This window comes from Rutilus rutilus (assembly GCF_951802725.1).
Source record: "Rutilus rutilus genome assembly, chromosome: 16".
NCBI lineage: Eukaryota > Metazoa > Chordata > Actinopteri > Cypriniformes > Leuciscidae > Rutilus > Rutilus rutilus.
The window spans coordinates 5,182,931-5,198,189 of NC_140224.1; the positions used below are offsets into that span (position 1 = coordinate 5,182,931).

A 15,259-nucleotide genomic window follows, 5' to 3' on the forward strand; every position below is an offset into this window, starting at 1 on the left:
TCTGCAGTACTTCTGTGGCATGTGAATTTAAAAAAAAAATTATGTGCACGGATATTATTTATAATAAACCCTGCAATATTCCATAAAAACAAGAATTGACTATATGATTTCATAGGGACTTTAAAGCAGAAGACAACATAAAGAAGATATAATGTCATTTATCCTATCATTCAGCTCATTTGTATCATTTCTTTCAAGCTTTTGCTCAGATCAAACAGTTAAGTTAGGTATGGTGGAGGAGGTTTACCATAAGAATATCAAACTAGAATACAAGACATGATGTTTTTCAAAATGAACGAGAAAGAGAGAGAGTTTAGTTTAGTCACTGCACACTGTAATTATAGCTTAAATTTTTCCACAATTGCTTGACAAGCATTGGTTTAATAGGCCTATACAAGACGTCCTCAGCATGGTTTTTTAAGGCTAACTAAAATCTTTTTTTTTTTTTTTTTTTTTACTTGAAATAAACAAATAATAAAATGAAAACCGTATACATGTTTTATTTCAGCTAGTCGCCAAAGCAACATTTTTCATTACTTCCTAACTAAATTTAAATTGTAATACTGCTCTCTAGTGGATGTACACTGCAAATGCGACTCACAATAAAAAAAAAAAAAATCCATCAATGAAGCCACCTTGAACATTTTATTTGTTGCCATGATGCCGTCATACACAAAAAGGAAAATGATTATTTACTCACCCTTATGTTGTTACTCACCCTCATGTCTTCTGCTGAACACAAAAAATAAAACTCTCTCTCTCTCTCTCTCTCATATATATATTATTATATTATTATATTATTATTATTATTATTATTATTATTAAAGAAGGCTGGTAACCAGACAATTGACGGTAAACATTGACTACAATAGTTTTTTAGTTTTTTCCCTACTATGGAAGTCAGTGGCTACAGTCTATTGTCTGGTTTCCAGCCTTCTTTAAAATATCTTCTTTTTTCTTCAGCAGAAGAGAGAAACTCATACAAGTTTGGAATAATGAAAGAATTTTCATTTTAGGGTGAATTATCCCTTTAATAGGAAATAATAAAAAGCGAAAGAGAAAAAGAGAAAAAAACAGTGTAAAAACATATATAAATATAATATGCTGGTGTGTCTGCACTACAAATTGAGACATACTGTGTGGCATTTATCTATTTCTTTAATACTGTATTGTGTTTATCGTGTTTATTCACACACTCATAAATTGTACCCATTTATTGAGATTGAGACTGAGTAATCTGAAAACAGAATGACACTTTATGATAAACTGACACATATTTATACAAATAGACATTGACCAGAACTTTTTCACTATTATCATTCTATACTGTACATACCATTCAAAAGCTTGGGGTCAGTATGATTTTATACATCTATATAAAAGAAGAGTCTTATGTTCACCAAGGCTGCATTTATTTGATCAAAAATACAGTCAAAAACAGTAATACTGTACAATTTTATACGAGAACCTTTGCACGTAATCATATTTAATTGTTATTAATTTAACGCAGCATGTAAAGTCACCTTTAAAGTGCCATTAAATGGTAAACATTAGGGTCTTGGTAGTTCCTCAGTTTTATCTAGGATACAGTAGGTTGTCCACTCCCATTATTGGCCTCAGGGTGAAATTACAGTCTATGGTGAAAATCCCCTGATCTGGTCAGTCAAGTAATCAGGCCTACTACAAGTGAATGATCTGACCGCTAGTCTGTAGTTCCTCTGTTCACCAAAAGATGGCGCTGTGAAGAACATCAAACGTATTCAGAGTAACGTGTTCACAGTCCTGTAGGTGAAGATGAGGACAAAAACAAAACAAAAACACACACACACACAAATAACGAATGACATGAATGATAACAGGTATGAATGAATATTGAATATATGAATGTGATTTTTCTGCAAGTAAAGTCTGGATAGATTTTATATCCTTACTTGAAGAGAGAACCGCTCAATACATCAAGAATTCCACCTAAAAAACACACATTTCCAAAATATTATCCAAAAACACTGAAAGTAATTACATAAAATATATAGATCTGAAAAAGTTTTTGGATCAGCATAAACTATGCACTGTAATTTTCCAAGCCGTTGAAACTCGAGAGTGTGCGTCTGCAGTCTCCTACCTGGCTGGCAGACGGTCTCACAGATCACCGGACAAATGTAGCAGTATGAACAACCCTGTGGAAGGAGAAGTGAAGTGTAAGAGGGTAGTTTGATGCATAACATCTTCATGGACTTTTTTAAGGTTAAAATTAGGTGTATTGTTCGGTTGTCCACATACAGTACTTTTGCCCATGTAGTGTATTAATGTAGATTTTGATAATATTAAGAAGTAACACTTACTTCACAGTGATGGCAGTGTGCTGATGTGTCTCCTTCCTCACAGGGACATTTGTCACAGGTACTGCAGTGCTGAGAGGAAAGAGAGAGCCAGACACAGATAGAGTAAGTTACATCTCTGCCCTTTACTGGGGGAATTTAGGAAGGGATCACACCAGGGCTGTGTCCGAATTCACATACTCTTGAGTAGCTTATTTTGAATAAGTAATAAAAGTATGTTCTATGTAGTATGAATGTGTGTAGTATGAATGAAATCTGGACGTACTACATTCGCAATGTTGTCATTATCATGTGACCTACCAGCGTCAGTTGCATTGCTTCACTGCCATTCATAAACCCTCTCCCGTGGCCTCATGGGATAGTAAAGAGTCCATCATATGCACACTTCAGAATCTCAGCGGAAGTAGTAGGTCATCCAGGTACTTTTTGCCTACTCTTTTATGAGTACTGTGAATTCGGACATACTTCTTTTGTCACATACTGTTTTTCACCTACTATATAGTAGGGAAGTATGTGATTTCAGATGCAGCCCAGATCTGTACTTCAGCATGGGTCATGGAAGTGGGTTTGGCATGTGGTAACTCTTGATCATGGTGACATGTCTGATCATGTCTGACATGTTTGTTTGAAGCTCATTAGCATATGTTGAGGCTGTGGAATGTGTAAGTCAGTAAAAAGTGTGGTAGAAGCATGGTTTACCTCACAGACTGAGCAAAGGCCACAGAAAGAGCCTGCTCTATACTGTTCATCCTCCTTGGAGACCACCTCTTCTGACTCTACATTTTCCTCCTCAGCAGTTTCTACAGCACGAGGGAAAGATGGGGTTTAACAAAGGTCTTCATTAGTAATGGGTAAGGCACCAGAGGTACATTTAACCATAAAGCAAAAAGTATCTGTCAGTCAGTGTTAGGCTCAGCTCTAAATGAACAAGTACTAGTAGCTGATTCTTAAGAGGAAGTGGTAGCTCTCACCGTGTCAAAACCTGCAAATCAGACAACATGGATCTACCCAGCAGGGGTGTCCAATCCTGTGCCTTTCAGCAGAACTTAGCTCCAGCCCTAATTAAAAACACTTGAGACGCAAGTGTGGGTATTAGGATAAGCCCAACAGAAATTTCCAGGCAGGTGTGTTGCAGCTAAAAGGTGCAGTATGTAATATTGACAGCTAGTGGTTGAAATGGGTACTGCAGTCCAAATTCAAAATATTGGAGAGAGTTGTTTCCCCGCCCCCTCCTCCTCAGACTCGACGCTCACGAGGGTTGCCAGTTTGAGGACACGCAACAGGAACGAACGCAATTGACAACAGAAGGTGAGAAGACTTACAACTCGTAAGCTGATGAGTTGATTTATCCGCTTTTTAATATGCCCCCGTTCATAGAGATATTTAGATGGATGCCGAGGCTTTTTAGGTCAGGTAGAATCTGCAATCGCTGATCCAGTTCATTTGCCGGCTTTCATGGCTGCAAAATGCTGTGTTTTTTGCCAACTGGCATCCTGTGGTGTCGAAATACTATTGGGTAAATTGGCGCGGGATCACACAGACCAATACAAAAAAAAAAAAGACATCCCGACACAGAACACACATTTCAAAGTAAAATAACTGGCTATAGCATTGTTTTTCAAAGAATGAGTATGAGCATGTTTCCTAAATATCTGCAAACATTATGGTATTTTTATGCTTTAGTACAGTCAAAAAATTACAAACAGCACCTTAAACTCTGCAGCTAAATGCCACGCCAAGCAGTGTGGGAATCTTTGTGATGTTTGTTAACCGTAAAGGTATTTCAAAGTTTGAATAGGAACTAAGCAAAGAACGAAAAATAACTTTGCCGTGAGTATATCGGGGCCTTTACCCGTAACTACATCCCTAATAATCTTACCACTTTGCATTGCATTTCTCTTACCATCCCTTTCTCCAGTTATCTGTCATACACGTCATTACTGCTGACTAATGCAATTACTGCAAGTATAAATCCATCATCTCATTCTCCTCCTCCTGTTGTTTCTGCTGCCAAGGTCACTTAGGTACTACCGAAACAAGATCAGCAACACTTCAGACACATGCAAACTAATCACAGGATCTTTAACAAGAGATCTCTCCAACTCCACTCTTTCACATCAATGCATCTCTTACTACATCTCTTAATACTTTCCCACCATATTTAAGCAGGCTCAGGAACAACACTTAACCGTACAACAGTCGAAAGCTACAGAATAGTCCTGCCAACTTTCTGTCACAAGCTCTTGAAAGAGTTGTGTTCAGTCAACTCTCAGGTTTCCTGGAGAGAATTTGTGTCCAAGACATATCCGCTAATCACTGGGCTTCAAGGTTCAGTGCCGAGTCCTTTCTTATTCTTCATATACACACACACAACCCGACAGAGGGAAATCATAAAGGCACAATGCTTCTATCACTCCTACGCAGATGGTGCCAGCTCTACCTGTCATTCTAACCTATCGACACTCTTATCTCACCTCATAATCTGCATGCCTTCTGGACATCTTCGCCACTTTTCAGCTGAACCTTGCTAAAATAAAGCTCAATCTAAACCATCAGTCGATCATAATGTCATTGTACAACTGGGTTCAACAACTCTAACTCCAGCCTGTAGTCAACATTATTTCACGGTTTATTTGTTTAATAAATGACTTCAGATCATTTTTCCTGCTCCATTCATTGAATTACTATAAGAATTCATTAATTGCTATAAGTTTGGTGAAGAAAATATTAATCGGACAGTAGTTGGTTTATTAGATAATAGGTATGGTTTCTTTGTTCTATATCAAATGACAGCTAAAACGGAAATGTACTTTGTGCTTGTAAATTTTAACTTAAGTTAAACCCGGATCCTAGGTTTCACTGGTGGCCATACAGTCATGTGATACCATGTAACATATATGCCATTTGTTAGGTGCATGTCAACAGCATTCAACCAGAAAGGACTTAAAGTGGTTGGAATATTTCAGCTGCTGTAGCTGTTCAGATATAGTGAGCTATTTTAGGGCTCATGTGTGACTTCACTGACTAACTGAAGGGTATACACAGGACTTTAGACAGCCAACAATGGCTGTGTTCCAAAACCTATGAAATGCCTACGTAGAGAGCACAACCCTATAAAGCCTACTGTATCATAGATACAGCAATTTTCAAAGGCCTCTAAATGATCAACATGATCAAAACTGCTAAAAAGCATGTTGTACATAATCAACTTCATGATTATGTCTAATTAATAGTTCTTAAAGGGATAATTCTATAGAATAGATAGATTCTAAATATAATGTGCTGTATTTGTGTAAATGGTTTTAGTTTAATCCCTTAAATAAATGGTTTTCATTTAAGTTGAATTTTTTCAAATAATCCTTTAATGTTTCTTGTTTAGTCCTGTGATTTACAGAACAACAAACTAAACATAACTTTTCTTTACACATGTGATGTTCAGTGTTGGCATACTAGAAGTGATAATGGTTTCATCTTGAGCATTATCATAGTGATTGCTTTATTAGAAGTCTTGTCAGTAGGTCCTCAACCCAAGCACAAGATCAACACTTCACCACAACATTAACATTAACAGAAACTTTTAAATACCAACATAATAGAACAGTAAACATTAAAAGGTCTCTCCAAAAAATGCATCCAAATTCAGCCCTGTGCAAAGCATGATGGGATTAATCTGAAGTTAAACCTGCCTCTTGTATGTTTAATTTAAGTCTTAATTTAGTCCTGGAGTAGCTCTAGTCTTCCTCAGGAAATCATCGTATTAAACGCTGGACTGGACTAAATCTAGGGCTATTTAAAACCATGACGGTGAAAGCAGATTTCTGTTAATCTGGTTTAAAAGCCCATTTGAGTCTAGGACTATAGGCTTAATCTCTGTCCGGGAATCCGCCCCATAAAGCGATCGTGTCTCTTCAGAAAATGTTGACTAAAACTCTCAACTCATATGGATTAGTTTTACGATCTCTTTATGAACTTTTTGAAGCATCAAAGTGATAGTTGCCCACTGTCAATATAAGAATTTCTGTATTTAATATTTTTGGCCATATTTTTACTACATGAGCCATAAAAGCCTGATCAAACATTAGACTTAAAAAAGCTTCTCCTAAAATGTTCTGACTATTACCTCATACATCAGGCCTTACAGGGTTAAGGTATAGGTCCGTCCTTAAATGTAGACACAATAATTATTTTACCTTCGAGTTACCTTCCTTTGACGATGAATCTCATTATTCATTGAGACAAACTATAGAAAAAAAGCCATTGAAGATGGTAGATGAACAAAGAAATAATGAAAAGCATTGATTTATAAATGGAATAATTTGATTAAAGTAACTGTTACTCAATATTGGTGTTTTTATGCCTGTTAGAGCATCACATTTTTAGTCTAGCAACATGTTAATGGTAAACTGAGTTGAATCTGAGAAGAGGGCTATTTGTTTGACACACAGAGCTCTGCTGCCTAAGCACAGCATTCCAGATCAGTCACTTATGAGCTTCAGTTTCAGTTAGGATGTGGCCTTGGAAGGCAGCTCAATAGGAACCAGCGATTAGAGTGATACAGAAAAATAAGCATTTGTAAGTAAGAGCACATGACATTGATTCTCTGTAAAGGCTAATTCAGTAGTTACCTTCAGCATCATCCTCAACTACAGTCTCTTCATCAGCAGTTTCCTCATCTGCCTCTTCCTCTGCTGTCTGTTGTGCTGATTTCTCATCTTCTGCTAATCTTTCTACATCCACCTCCATCTGCTCCTCCTCCTCTTCTGCTTCATCTGCTTCTTCCTCCTCCTCCTCTTCATCTGTTTCTTCCTCCTCTTCCTCAGCTTCTTCCTCCTCTTCGTCTGCTTCTTCCTCCTCTTCATTTGCTTCCTCCTCTTCATCTGCTTCTTCCTCCTCTTCGTCTGCTTCTTCCTCCTCTTCATCTGTTTCTTCCTCCTCTTCATCTGCTTCTTCCTCCTCTTCATCTTCTATTCCTCCCGTCTCATCATCTTCATCTACTGCTGCTGGTTCTTCTCCTCCTCTCTCATCTTCCTCTGCTTCTTCTTGTTCATCTACTCCTATCTCATCATCTTCCTCTTCTTCCTCCACAGCTTCCTCCTCCTCCTCCGTTATCTCAGCTTCTGGAGACGCCTCTTCCTCAGGAGCACTCTCTTCTTCCCCATCTCCTCCTGTGCCATCAGCTGCTTCTTCTGATGCGTTTCCACCTTCCTCCTCATCATGGTATGAACAAAAAGAGGAATCAAATAACTTTTATCCTTCTGTTGTCTATCAGTTTATCACAGTTCTCAGTGTTGTATACTTTTCTGGAGCTTTTTAATGTTAAACCTCTCATGTTACCGTCTCTTAAGGATTGATCGCTTTTGTTAATAGGTAGCCTAGAAGCCTATGTTCCTCATTCGGAAGCCCATTTGAATAAATCTGCTAAATATGTAGCAACTATATTGTGTAAAGACGAACAAATAATATATATATACATATATTTTTTAAATCAAGGTTCCCATGTGCTCCGTGCCCCTTACCAGAGTCGCCTGAGTTAACGATAAACGTGAAGGTGGAGTTGTCATCAAAACCAGTGAAGTTAAATGAGGTCAGGTTAGGATTTCCCTTAACACTTGTAGTCACGATATCAATGGGAGATTGCCTGGATCCATTGCAGGATTGTGGAGCAATTTGGGACCAGGTCGTAAAATCTATTACAAATAAGCGACAGAAAAAATAAATAATCTACTATAGAACAAGTTTTAAATATAGAACATTTTATAATAAGATTTATATTAACTTTTATACAGTTGAATATTTTATAATACAATAAATAACACTTACTGCATGTTGGCTTGTGATAGCACCATTCTGTTTAGGTTTAAAGGAAAGCATTAATATACCAATGAAACAGCAGAATTTCCATCAAAAAAAGTTTCAAGCGCCTTTAGTGCCTATTTTAATAGTAGTCCTTTTTAGGAGTAAATTAAGTTGAACTTGAGTTACTCACCCACTGAAGAGTCCGCGCTGTGGACGGAGGGACACAGAAGAGCAGCGAGGAAAGTTACCAGCAAGACAATCATCTAAATCAAACAAGAAATCATTACAATGGCAATCAATGCTGCTAACAGAATTTAACCGTTAATTGAATTTGATATGAGAAACTAAATAAATCGGTAAAAAAAAGAAAAAAGAAGGTAGTTATGGTCTTACATCTTCTTCTTGATTCACCTGTCGGTATGCTGAAAATGAATGTCTTCTTCCCCTCCTTTAATACTCTTCTCAGCTCACCTGTAGGCTAGTGGGTGTGTCACGTTCATGCGTTTCATCCACTCGGTTACATTCCGATCAAACGCATGTGATCGCATTATCATTTATCTTTTACTTTTAAATAGCAGTCAATAGGCCACTTGATTTATCTAGTCGCGTTCCTATCTTCCAGCATCACTTCCCCAACTCTCTCGTGATGACGGGAGAAAGCACGGTTTTGCAATCTCGGGAATGATCAGATGAATGATGTCAGTTGATTTATATCCTACTTGAATGTTTAAATGTTTTTTACTGAAACTCTTTAATGTTTATCTTTTGATTTTTAACACATAATTGGTCATTCGTTTTTGCTCATCAAAGCAGTCAATATCGAACTCGGTAGACCTTATGAGAAAACGTCCTTTTTCGATGCGATTTCGAATTTGTGCAACTGTGATAAAAGATCCATTTTAAATTCAAAATATCTGTATAAAATAATGAAACATTTGCGATTCCTATGTTTCTTGCAAAAATCCGAATAATATCATCAGAAAATAGGCTATCAGATATTTATTTGTTCTGATAAAATATAATCAGAATAAACAGATACTTTTGAATGAATGTCAAAGGTGAAAGATGCTTCCGGAACCAGATGGTGGAAGTCATGATATCTCTGGGCTTAATGGGACCATGCAAACCAGAAAAACCTTAAGAGGTAGGCCTAACAATAAAATACAGGTAAAAGTTAGGTAAGAGAGAAGGCAGTGCCAGTGCAGGAGATCTTATGTAAGAGACAAAGTTATTATGTAAGATTTTTAGAACAAAATGAATGCAAATCCGTTAGTGGTGCGTAAGCAGATCAGATTGTATTCATATTAATTCTTTATTGTCCTCGTTAGAGGAAATTTTGCCTGGAGGGTGGCTGGGGTTTTGCACAATGGTGTTAGCAGTGTCAATAAGAAGCCGCCAAGTTGGGTGTGGGAAGACCAATTATTTTTGAAGAAGTGTTAGTGATTTTAAGGAGCTTGTTTCTATTAGTGAGAGAAAGTGAAATAGCAGGTGGCACAATACAAGAGGATGGGTTCAATGATACTATGGTACAAAAGAAGAAGGTGTGGTTTGACTGAGAAAGTCCTGAGTTTACGTATGACAAATAGTCTCTGTTGGCAGCGCCTATGAATGTCTGTGAGTGGTGGAGAGATTTTGCCGTGTGTCCAGGATAAGTTCCTTTGTTTTAGTCATGTTAAGGAGGAGATGACTGTCTGTAGCCTACACCAGTGAGTGAAATGGGCAACAGATTGGTGATGTGCTGTAACTGATTCGGTGCCGGTGAGGAGGGCGAGTATGGCTGTGTCATCCGAGTATTTGAAATACTACTTACGGCAGTCGTTAGTATATTGTGTGTAGAGGAAGGGACTAAGGACGCAGCCTTGAGGGACTCCAGTGTTGACAGTAATGGTGGAGGATGTTACACTACCCACCCTTACTGCCAGTGGTCTTTCACTGAGGAAATTATAGATCCAGTGGATGAAAAGAGGAGGCATGTGAAGATGGTGGAGTTTGGTTATCATGATGTGGCGTTGAATCGTATTGAAGGCGGAACTGAAGTCTATAAAGAGAATCCTTGCATAATGGCCGGGAGAATCCAGATGTTGGAGGAGAGTATGAAGGAGGCAAGCAACAGCATCCTCTGTTCCTCTTTTGGCCTTGTAGGCAAACTGGTAAGGATCCAGCTGTGGGCAGACAACCAGAAGGATAGTGTTTAGTACCAGTTTAGTAGCACTCTCAGTGAAAGCCAATCTTTGTGATTAAATGCTTGTTGTTTCTTCTTGCAGTTTGAGTTTTATTTGGCAGGTCATCCATGGTCTCGATTTAGGATATCTTTTAACAGTTTTGACTGGAATGCTGGTTGCCATGCAAAACTTGATATAATCAGTTATTGTCTCCATTTTTATATCCAGGTCGACATCAAAAATACTCCAGTCTGTACATGCAAATGACCCCTGGAGTTGTGCAGTTGCGTCCTCTGTCCACTGGGTGATGCTGTAGGTAGCTGGCTTTTCTCTCTTCAGCATTTGTCTATATTGCGGAAACAAAAAGACGATCTTGTGATCACAATCCTTTTGCAGTAATTATAGCTGCTCATTTTAAGGATAAAACATTCCAAAATGCAAAAGCCTCTGCTTGTCATAATTGTCATTAAAACACCAGCCACCCAGTTAAAAGCTGTATAAATATTTAGTTTTTATATTTTAACTTTTTTCCAGTTAGCTATGGATTTTTTTTTTTATTCGTTATCCAAATCTGAATCCATTTCTCTCTTTTTGCCAGTTTTAGTCATGCAGATATACAGAACAGAAAATGGCAGGATGAAAATGGGGACAGAAAAGATTCTTACCTTTGTCACAAGCTTAGCACATGATTTTAGCTACTTACCGCTCTGAGTCACTGTATCTAACAGTTTGATCTGTTTCAGTCTCTTGACTTATCGACAACAGGTTCTTGTGAAATGCATGACTGACTATTTGAAATCTTACATACGATCTCTGTCAGCGATCTTGCATGGCACTGCCTTCTCTTACCTGATTTTGTAAAGTTTTTCTGCTTAGCATGGTCCCATTAACCCATGCTGATATACGTCATAACTCCCACCATTTAGTCCTGAAAGCATCTTTCACAACCATTTAAAAGTACGATAACACTTTAGTTTAGGGTCCAATTCTCACTATTAACTAGTTGCTTATTAGCAATCATATTTCTAGGATATTGGCTGTTTATTAGTACTTATGAAGCACATATTAATGCCTTATTCAGCGTGATCATATTCGACATCCCTTAATCCTCCCCAATACATAAACGTAACAACTACTTTACTAACTATTAATAAGCAGTAATTAGGAGTTTATTGAGGCAGAAGTCATAGTTAATAGTTAGTAGAGATAATTGGACCCTAATCTAAAGTTTGACCGAAAGTATTTGTGTATTCTGATGATGAAATACTTTTTTTCTTTTTTTTGCAAGAAACCGATATTTAAATTGCAAATATTTCATAATTTTATACAGATTTTTTAAAATGTAAAATGGACCTATTTTCTCTGTCTGCTGCCTTTTACGTCGCAGCTCAAGATAGGCTCTAATAAAGGGTTTGGGACTGTTCACATTCTTGTGAAGCTATCAGCCAATCAGTGAATCAGTGAAGTTATTTGCCCAAAACACCTGAGCAACACCTGAGCAACTGCGACAAGATGAAAATGTGTGATAAATGACCTCACATTCACATCGAGCTCGAAGGAGACAAAAGTGAGGCTTTCTTCTGAAACTTTATCCACCTGTGTTAGACACTTGATGAGCGCTTTACACTCTATGTGATCTTATATCTTGTAATATATATATATATATATATTTTTTTTTGTCTGTTATTTACTTTATTTTTTTCTCATCCTAAATGTATTTTCTCACTTCCAAGGAGTCAAATACTGCCACTTGTGCAGGAGGCCTATGCACAAGTGGCAGTATTATGTTATAAAACCATAAACAAAACATTAGCATTTGACTAAATGAATGTAGAGTCATTGGTTGTTTAGCTTATACAAGTATTATAATGAAATATCAACCATTACATTCATAAAACTGCAGAATATAAATACATTTTATACAGATTTTATACACTATACAGATGCTGAAAGCACTGTTTGGCAGCGGCTATTTGCACAAAATGAAAACAAAGTATTTTCTTTACATTAAGTGCAAATAGCATTTAAGAGATGCACTAGGTATAATGTAAATATTTGTTAGATGCTATTTAATATGCATGAAAATTAACTCTAAAATATATTTAGACTTCCGGTTTGGTGAGATGGCGTAGACACGCGTTAAGTCTTGCTCCCACTTTTTTTTTTTTTTTTTTTTTTTTGTCTATAATAGTTTTAAACCCCTACTATTTCTTTTACTTCACTACCAAGTGGGCAATATCTTTGTTGCATACATATTGGCATCAAATTATGGCAGCTAAAACTACAAAACATAGCAATAGCAATAGCTCCCTAGCAAAAAGGATCAGAAAGCCGAGGCGAGTGGCAAAGAGGTTAACATGGCAGCCATCGCTAGCCTTCTTGAGGAACACCGCGTCGCTCTTTCTGCAGACTTTAAAGGTCCCGTTCTTCGTGATTCCATGTTTCAAACTTTAGTTAGTGTGTAATGTTGTTGTTAGAGTATAAATAATATCTGTAAAATTATAAAGCTCAAAGTTCAATGCCAAGTGACGTCACTAAAACCGTGTTTTGACTAACCTCCACCCACAGGAATACAGGCGTATTGATGGCGAACGACAGACGTGGTTGATGTTTATCTATAATCGGATACCGCAAAAGTTTAATTCGAAGTTATAATATCAATAAGATAATATCAAGCAGGCTTCTCTCAGCGTTTCATACTGACGAAGGGGACAATTTCAACTTTATATTCCAGCAAGCGGTAAGTAGTGATTTACTATGGAAGTAGCGATCAACTTCACATCGTTTCTCTTATAAGGATGAAAATAATCTTACTTAAACTGTGATTAATATACAGAAAGCGATCAAAGAACAATCCCTTTCCAATCGCCCAGGCTGTCAATCACACAGCGCGAGTTTATCTGATTCTGGACACTTGCCAAAACTCGTTATGAAATCAATGACGCTGTTACACTGCACAACGAAGCTCTTACTGTATTTATATACCTCATGTTTGCATTGGTGAAATCATTAGTGAGTGCAGAAACTGCGTTGCAATGATAAGATCTTCATTCACGCGATCAACAGACTGTCATCTGCTCAATGCTCATCACTGCAACCTTTTATGTGATTGAAATAGATCTAAATACTTCTCACGATTCATTAATCCCGATAGCTGTAATAGTAAAAACGTATAATAGCTGTAATAGTAAAAGTTTTCCAGATAGTTCCACATGTAATGCCAGATATTTCATATGCTAGCATGTCAGCCAATCACAGCAGAGGGCATTTACATTGAAGTCTCTCAGCAGACACGCCCCTTCAAACAGAGCGTTCAAATCAGGTGATGAAATCAGGCTAGGAAAAATGCCTTTTATTTCTAAATTATAAAAAAAATTGATCTAAAAAACATACTAACATTATAAGGGCACCCCAGGAAACATTATAAAATAATAAAATAATCCATGGAATGGGACCTTTAATACTGCCGTTTCAACACTCGAGGTAAAGCTAGACCAAATTCAAACTGCCGTGACGGACCACGCCTCGAAGATTGCCTCGCTGGAGACGCACGTAAATGCACAGGATGAGCGCGTGCAAGCCTTGGAAACGACTTGTGCTATCCTAACAGAGAGCAACGCTAAACGCTGACTGATAAACCGAAGCCGGGGCAGAGGCCCAGACCTGTTGTAGCTGTCGCAGATATTTTTTCACCTTTGAAAGGTTTTTGGTTTGTTTGTTTGTTTTGTTTTAGAAATCTTGTGTAATGCTTATGTGAGAATTGTCTACATGATAGTTTGGTAATAGTGACACCTACTGGGAAAAGGAGTAACATAAGACGTATTGGTCATGTGATTTAATTTTTTGTGTGCTCACCGGAAAAGGAAAAAGAAAAAAGATAAGAGATAAGAGAGAAACACGAGGTGTCACACACAAATCGAAAGAGGTAAAATAGAAAGAGTGTTTGAGCAGAAAATTGTCTACTGATGTCTCCTGAGTCCCGATTGGAAAGCACACGGTATGTTTGTATGTATTTTGGTTATTGTTTATTTATAATTTGATGTAGGCTACTGTGTGTATTGATTTCAGTTTTAATGGGATATGTTTCGAGCGATGTCATGGCAGAATCGCTTCAACAAATTTGATTGTAATTTTGGTTTATTTTTCAGTTTTTTCACGGTGTCCATTCGATTTGTGTGATATGGAATATCCTGATTCCTGAAAGGAAGACATTAAAAGATCGAAGGCATCAGTTGAAGCGTGATTTTTCTGATCTGGAAAACCATTCAGGAGCCGTTATACCTGTTATCATTCGGCTACATAAATTCCAACAAAAGGAAAAGATCAGAGCGAGGAGGGGAAAGCTGCACTACCGAGGCACACCTATCTCTATTTACGAAGACTATGCGCCGGAGGTGATGGAACAACGCTCCAAGTACAGAGAGGTGCTATCTGAACTGTACAATCTTGGCCTAAAACCAGCGCTGTTGTTTCCGGCCAGGCTTACTATCGTAACGAAGGATGGTGAGAGGAGAAGATTTGCATCGGTCACTGAAGCCAAAGACTACATTGCATCTATTCGTCCTGCTGAGGTCTAAATTCGAAGTGATTTGTGGAGTAACTCATGACTGGATCGACTGACTCAAGAAGCTATTCGTTAAATGCTTGGATTTCCATACTGACTTATGTGCGTATTATAGGCTACATAACGTTACGTATGAAAGTGGTTACTCTAGATCTATAACGTTAGATGTCTTTTATTTGGCATTATGGAGGTATTGTTTTGTATACACCCTTAGTTCTAAATTTAGATCAATGTACACTTAAGCCCCTTTCACACAGCGCTTTGAACCCGGGAAATTGCCGGCAAATTGCCAGAACGCCCTCTATGAACGCAAACACGACCCGGGATTGATGCCGGCATTGATGCCGGGTTGGGGACCTAGTAACATTGCCGTGTTCAGTCCCGGAACGCGCGCTGTG

At 37.8% G+C, this 15,259-nt stretch overlaps 1 protein-coding gene across 4 annotated transcripts; it reads right to left on the bottom strand.

The window, feature by feature from the left end:
• Nucleotides 1-1,141: 1,141 nt before the first annotated feature.
• On the bottom strand, nucleotides 1,142-8,968 carry LOC311306212 (uncharacterized protein). 4 transcript variants are annotated; one of them, XM_084434478.1, is made up of 10 exons: nucleotides 8,529-8,968; nucleotides 8,326-8,398; nucleotides 8,160-8,186; nucleotides 7,856-8,026; nucleotides 6,965-7,547; nucleotides 3,039-3,139; nucleotides 2,343-2,411; nucleotides 2,123-2,177; nucleotides 1,932-1,968; nucleotides 1,142-1,782 (listed from the first exon to the last, which is right to left on the bottom strand). In XM_084434478.1, exons 4-10 carry the CDS (start codon nucleotides 7,898-7,900, stop codon nucleotides 1,761-1,763), a joined length of 912 nt encoding a protein of 303 aa, XP_084290604.1. In that variant the 5' UTR covers nucleotides 7,901-8,026; nucleotides 8,160-8,186; nucleotides 8,326-8,398; nucleotides 8,529-8,968; the 3' UTR covers nucleotides 1,142-1,760. The 4 variants fall into 4 exon arrangements, with proteins under 4 accessions (XP_084290604.1, XP_084290607.1, XP_084290605.1 ...); XM_084434481.1 differs by lacking the exon at nucleotides 8,529-8,968 and having other exon boundaries at nucleotides 6,965-7,544; nucleotides 8,326-8,449; XM_084434479.1 differs by lacking the exon at nucleotides 8,529-8,968 and having other exon boundaries at nucleotides 8,326-8,449.
• Between the last annotated feature and the right edge of the window lie 6,291 nt (nucleotides 8,969-15,259).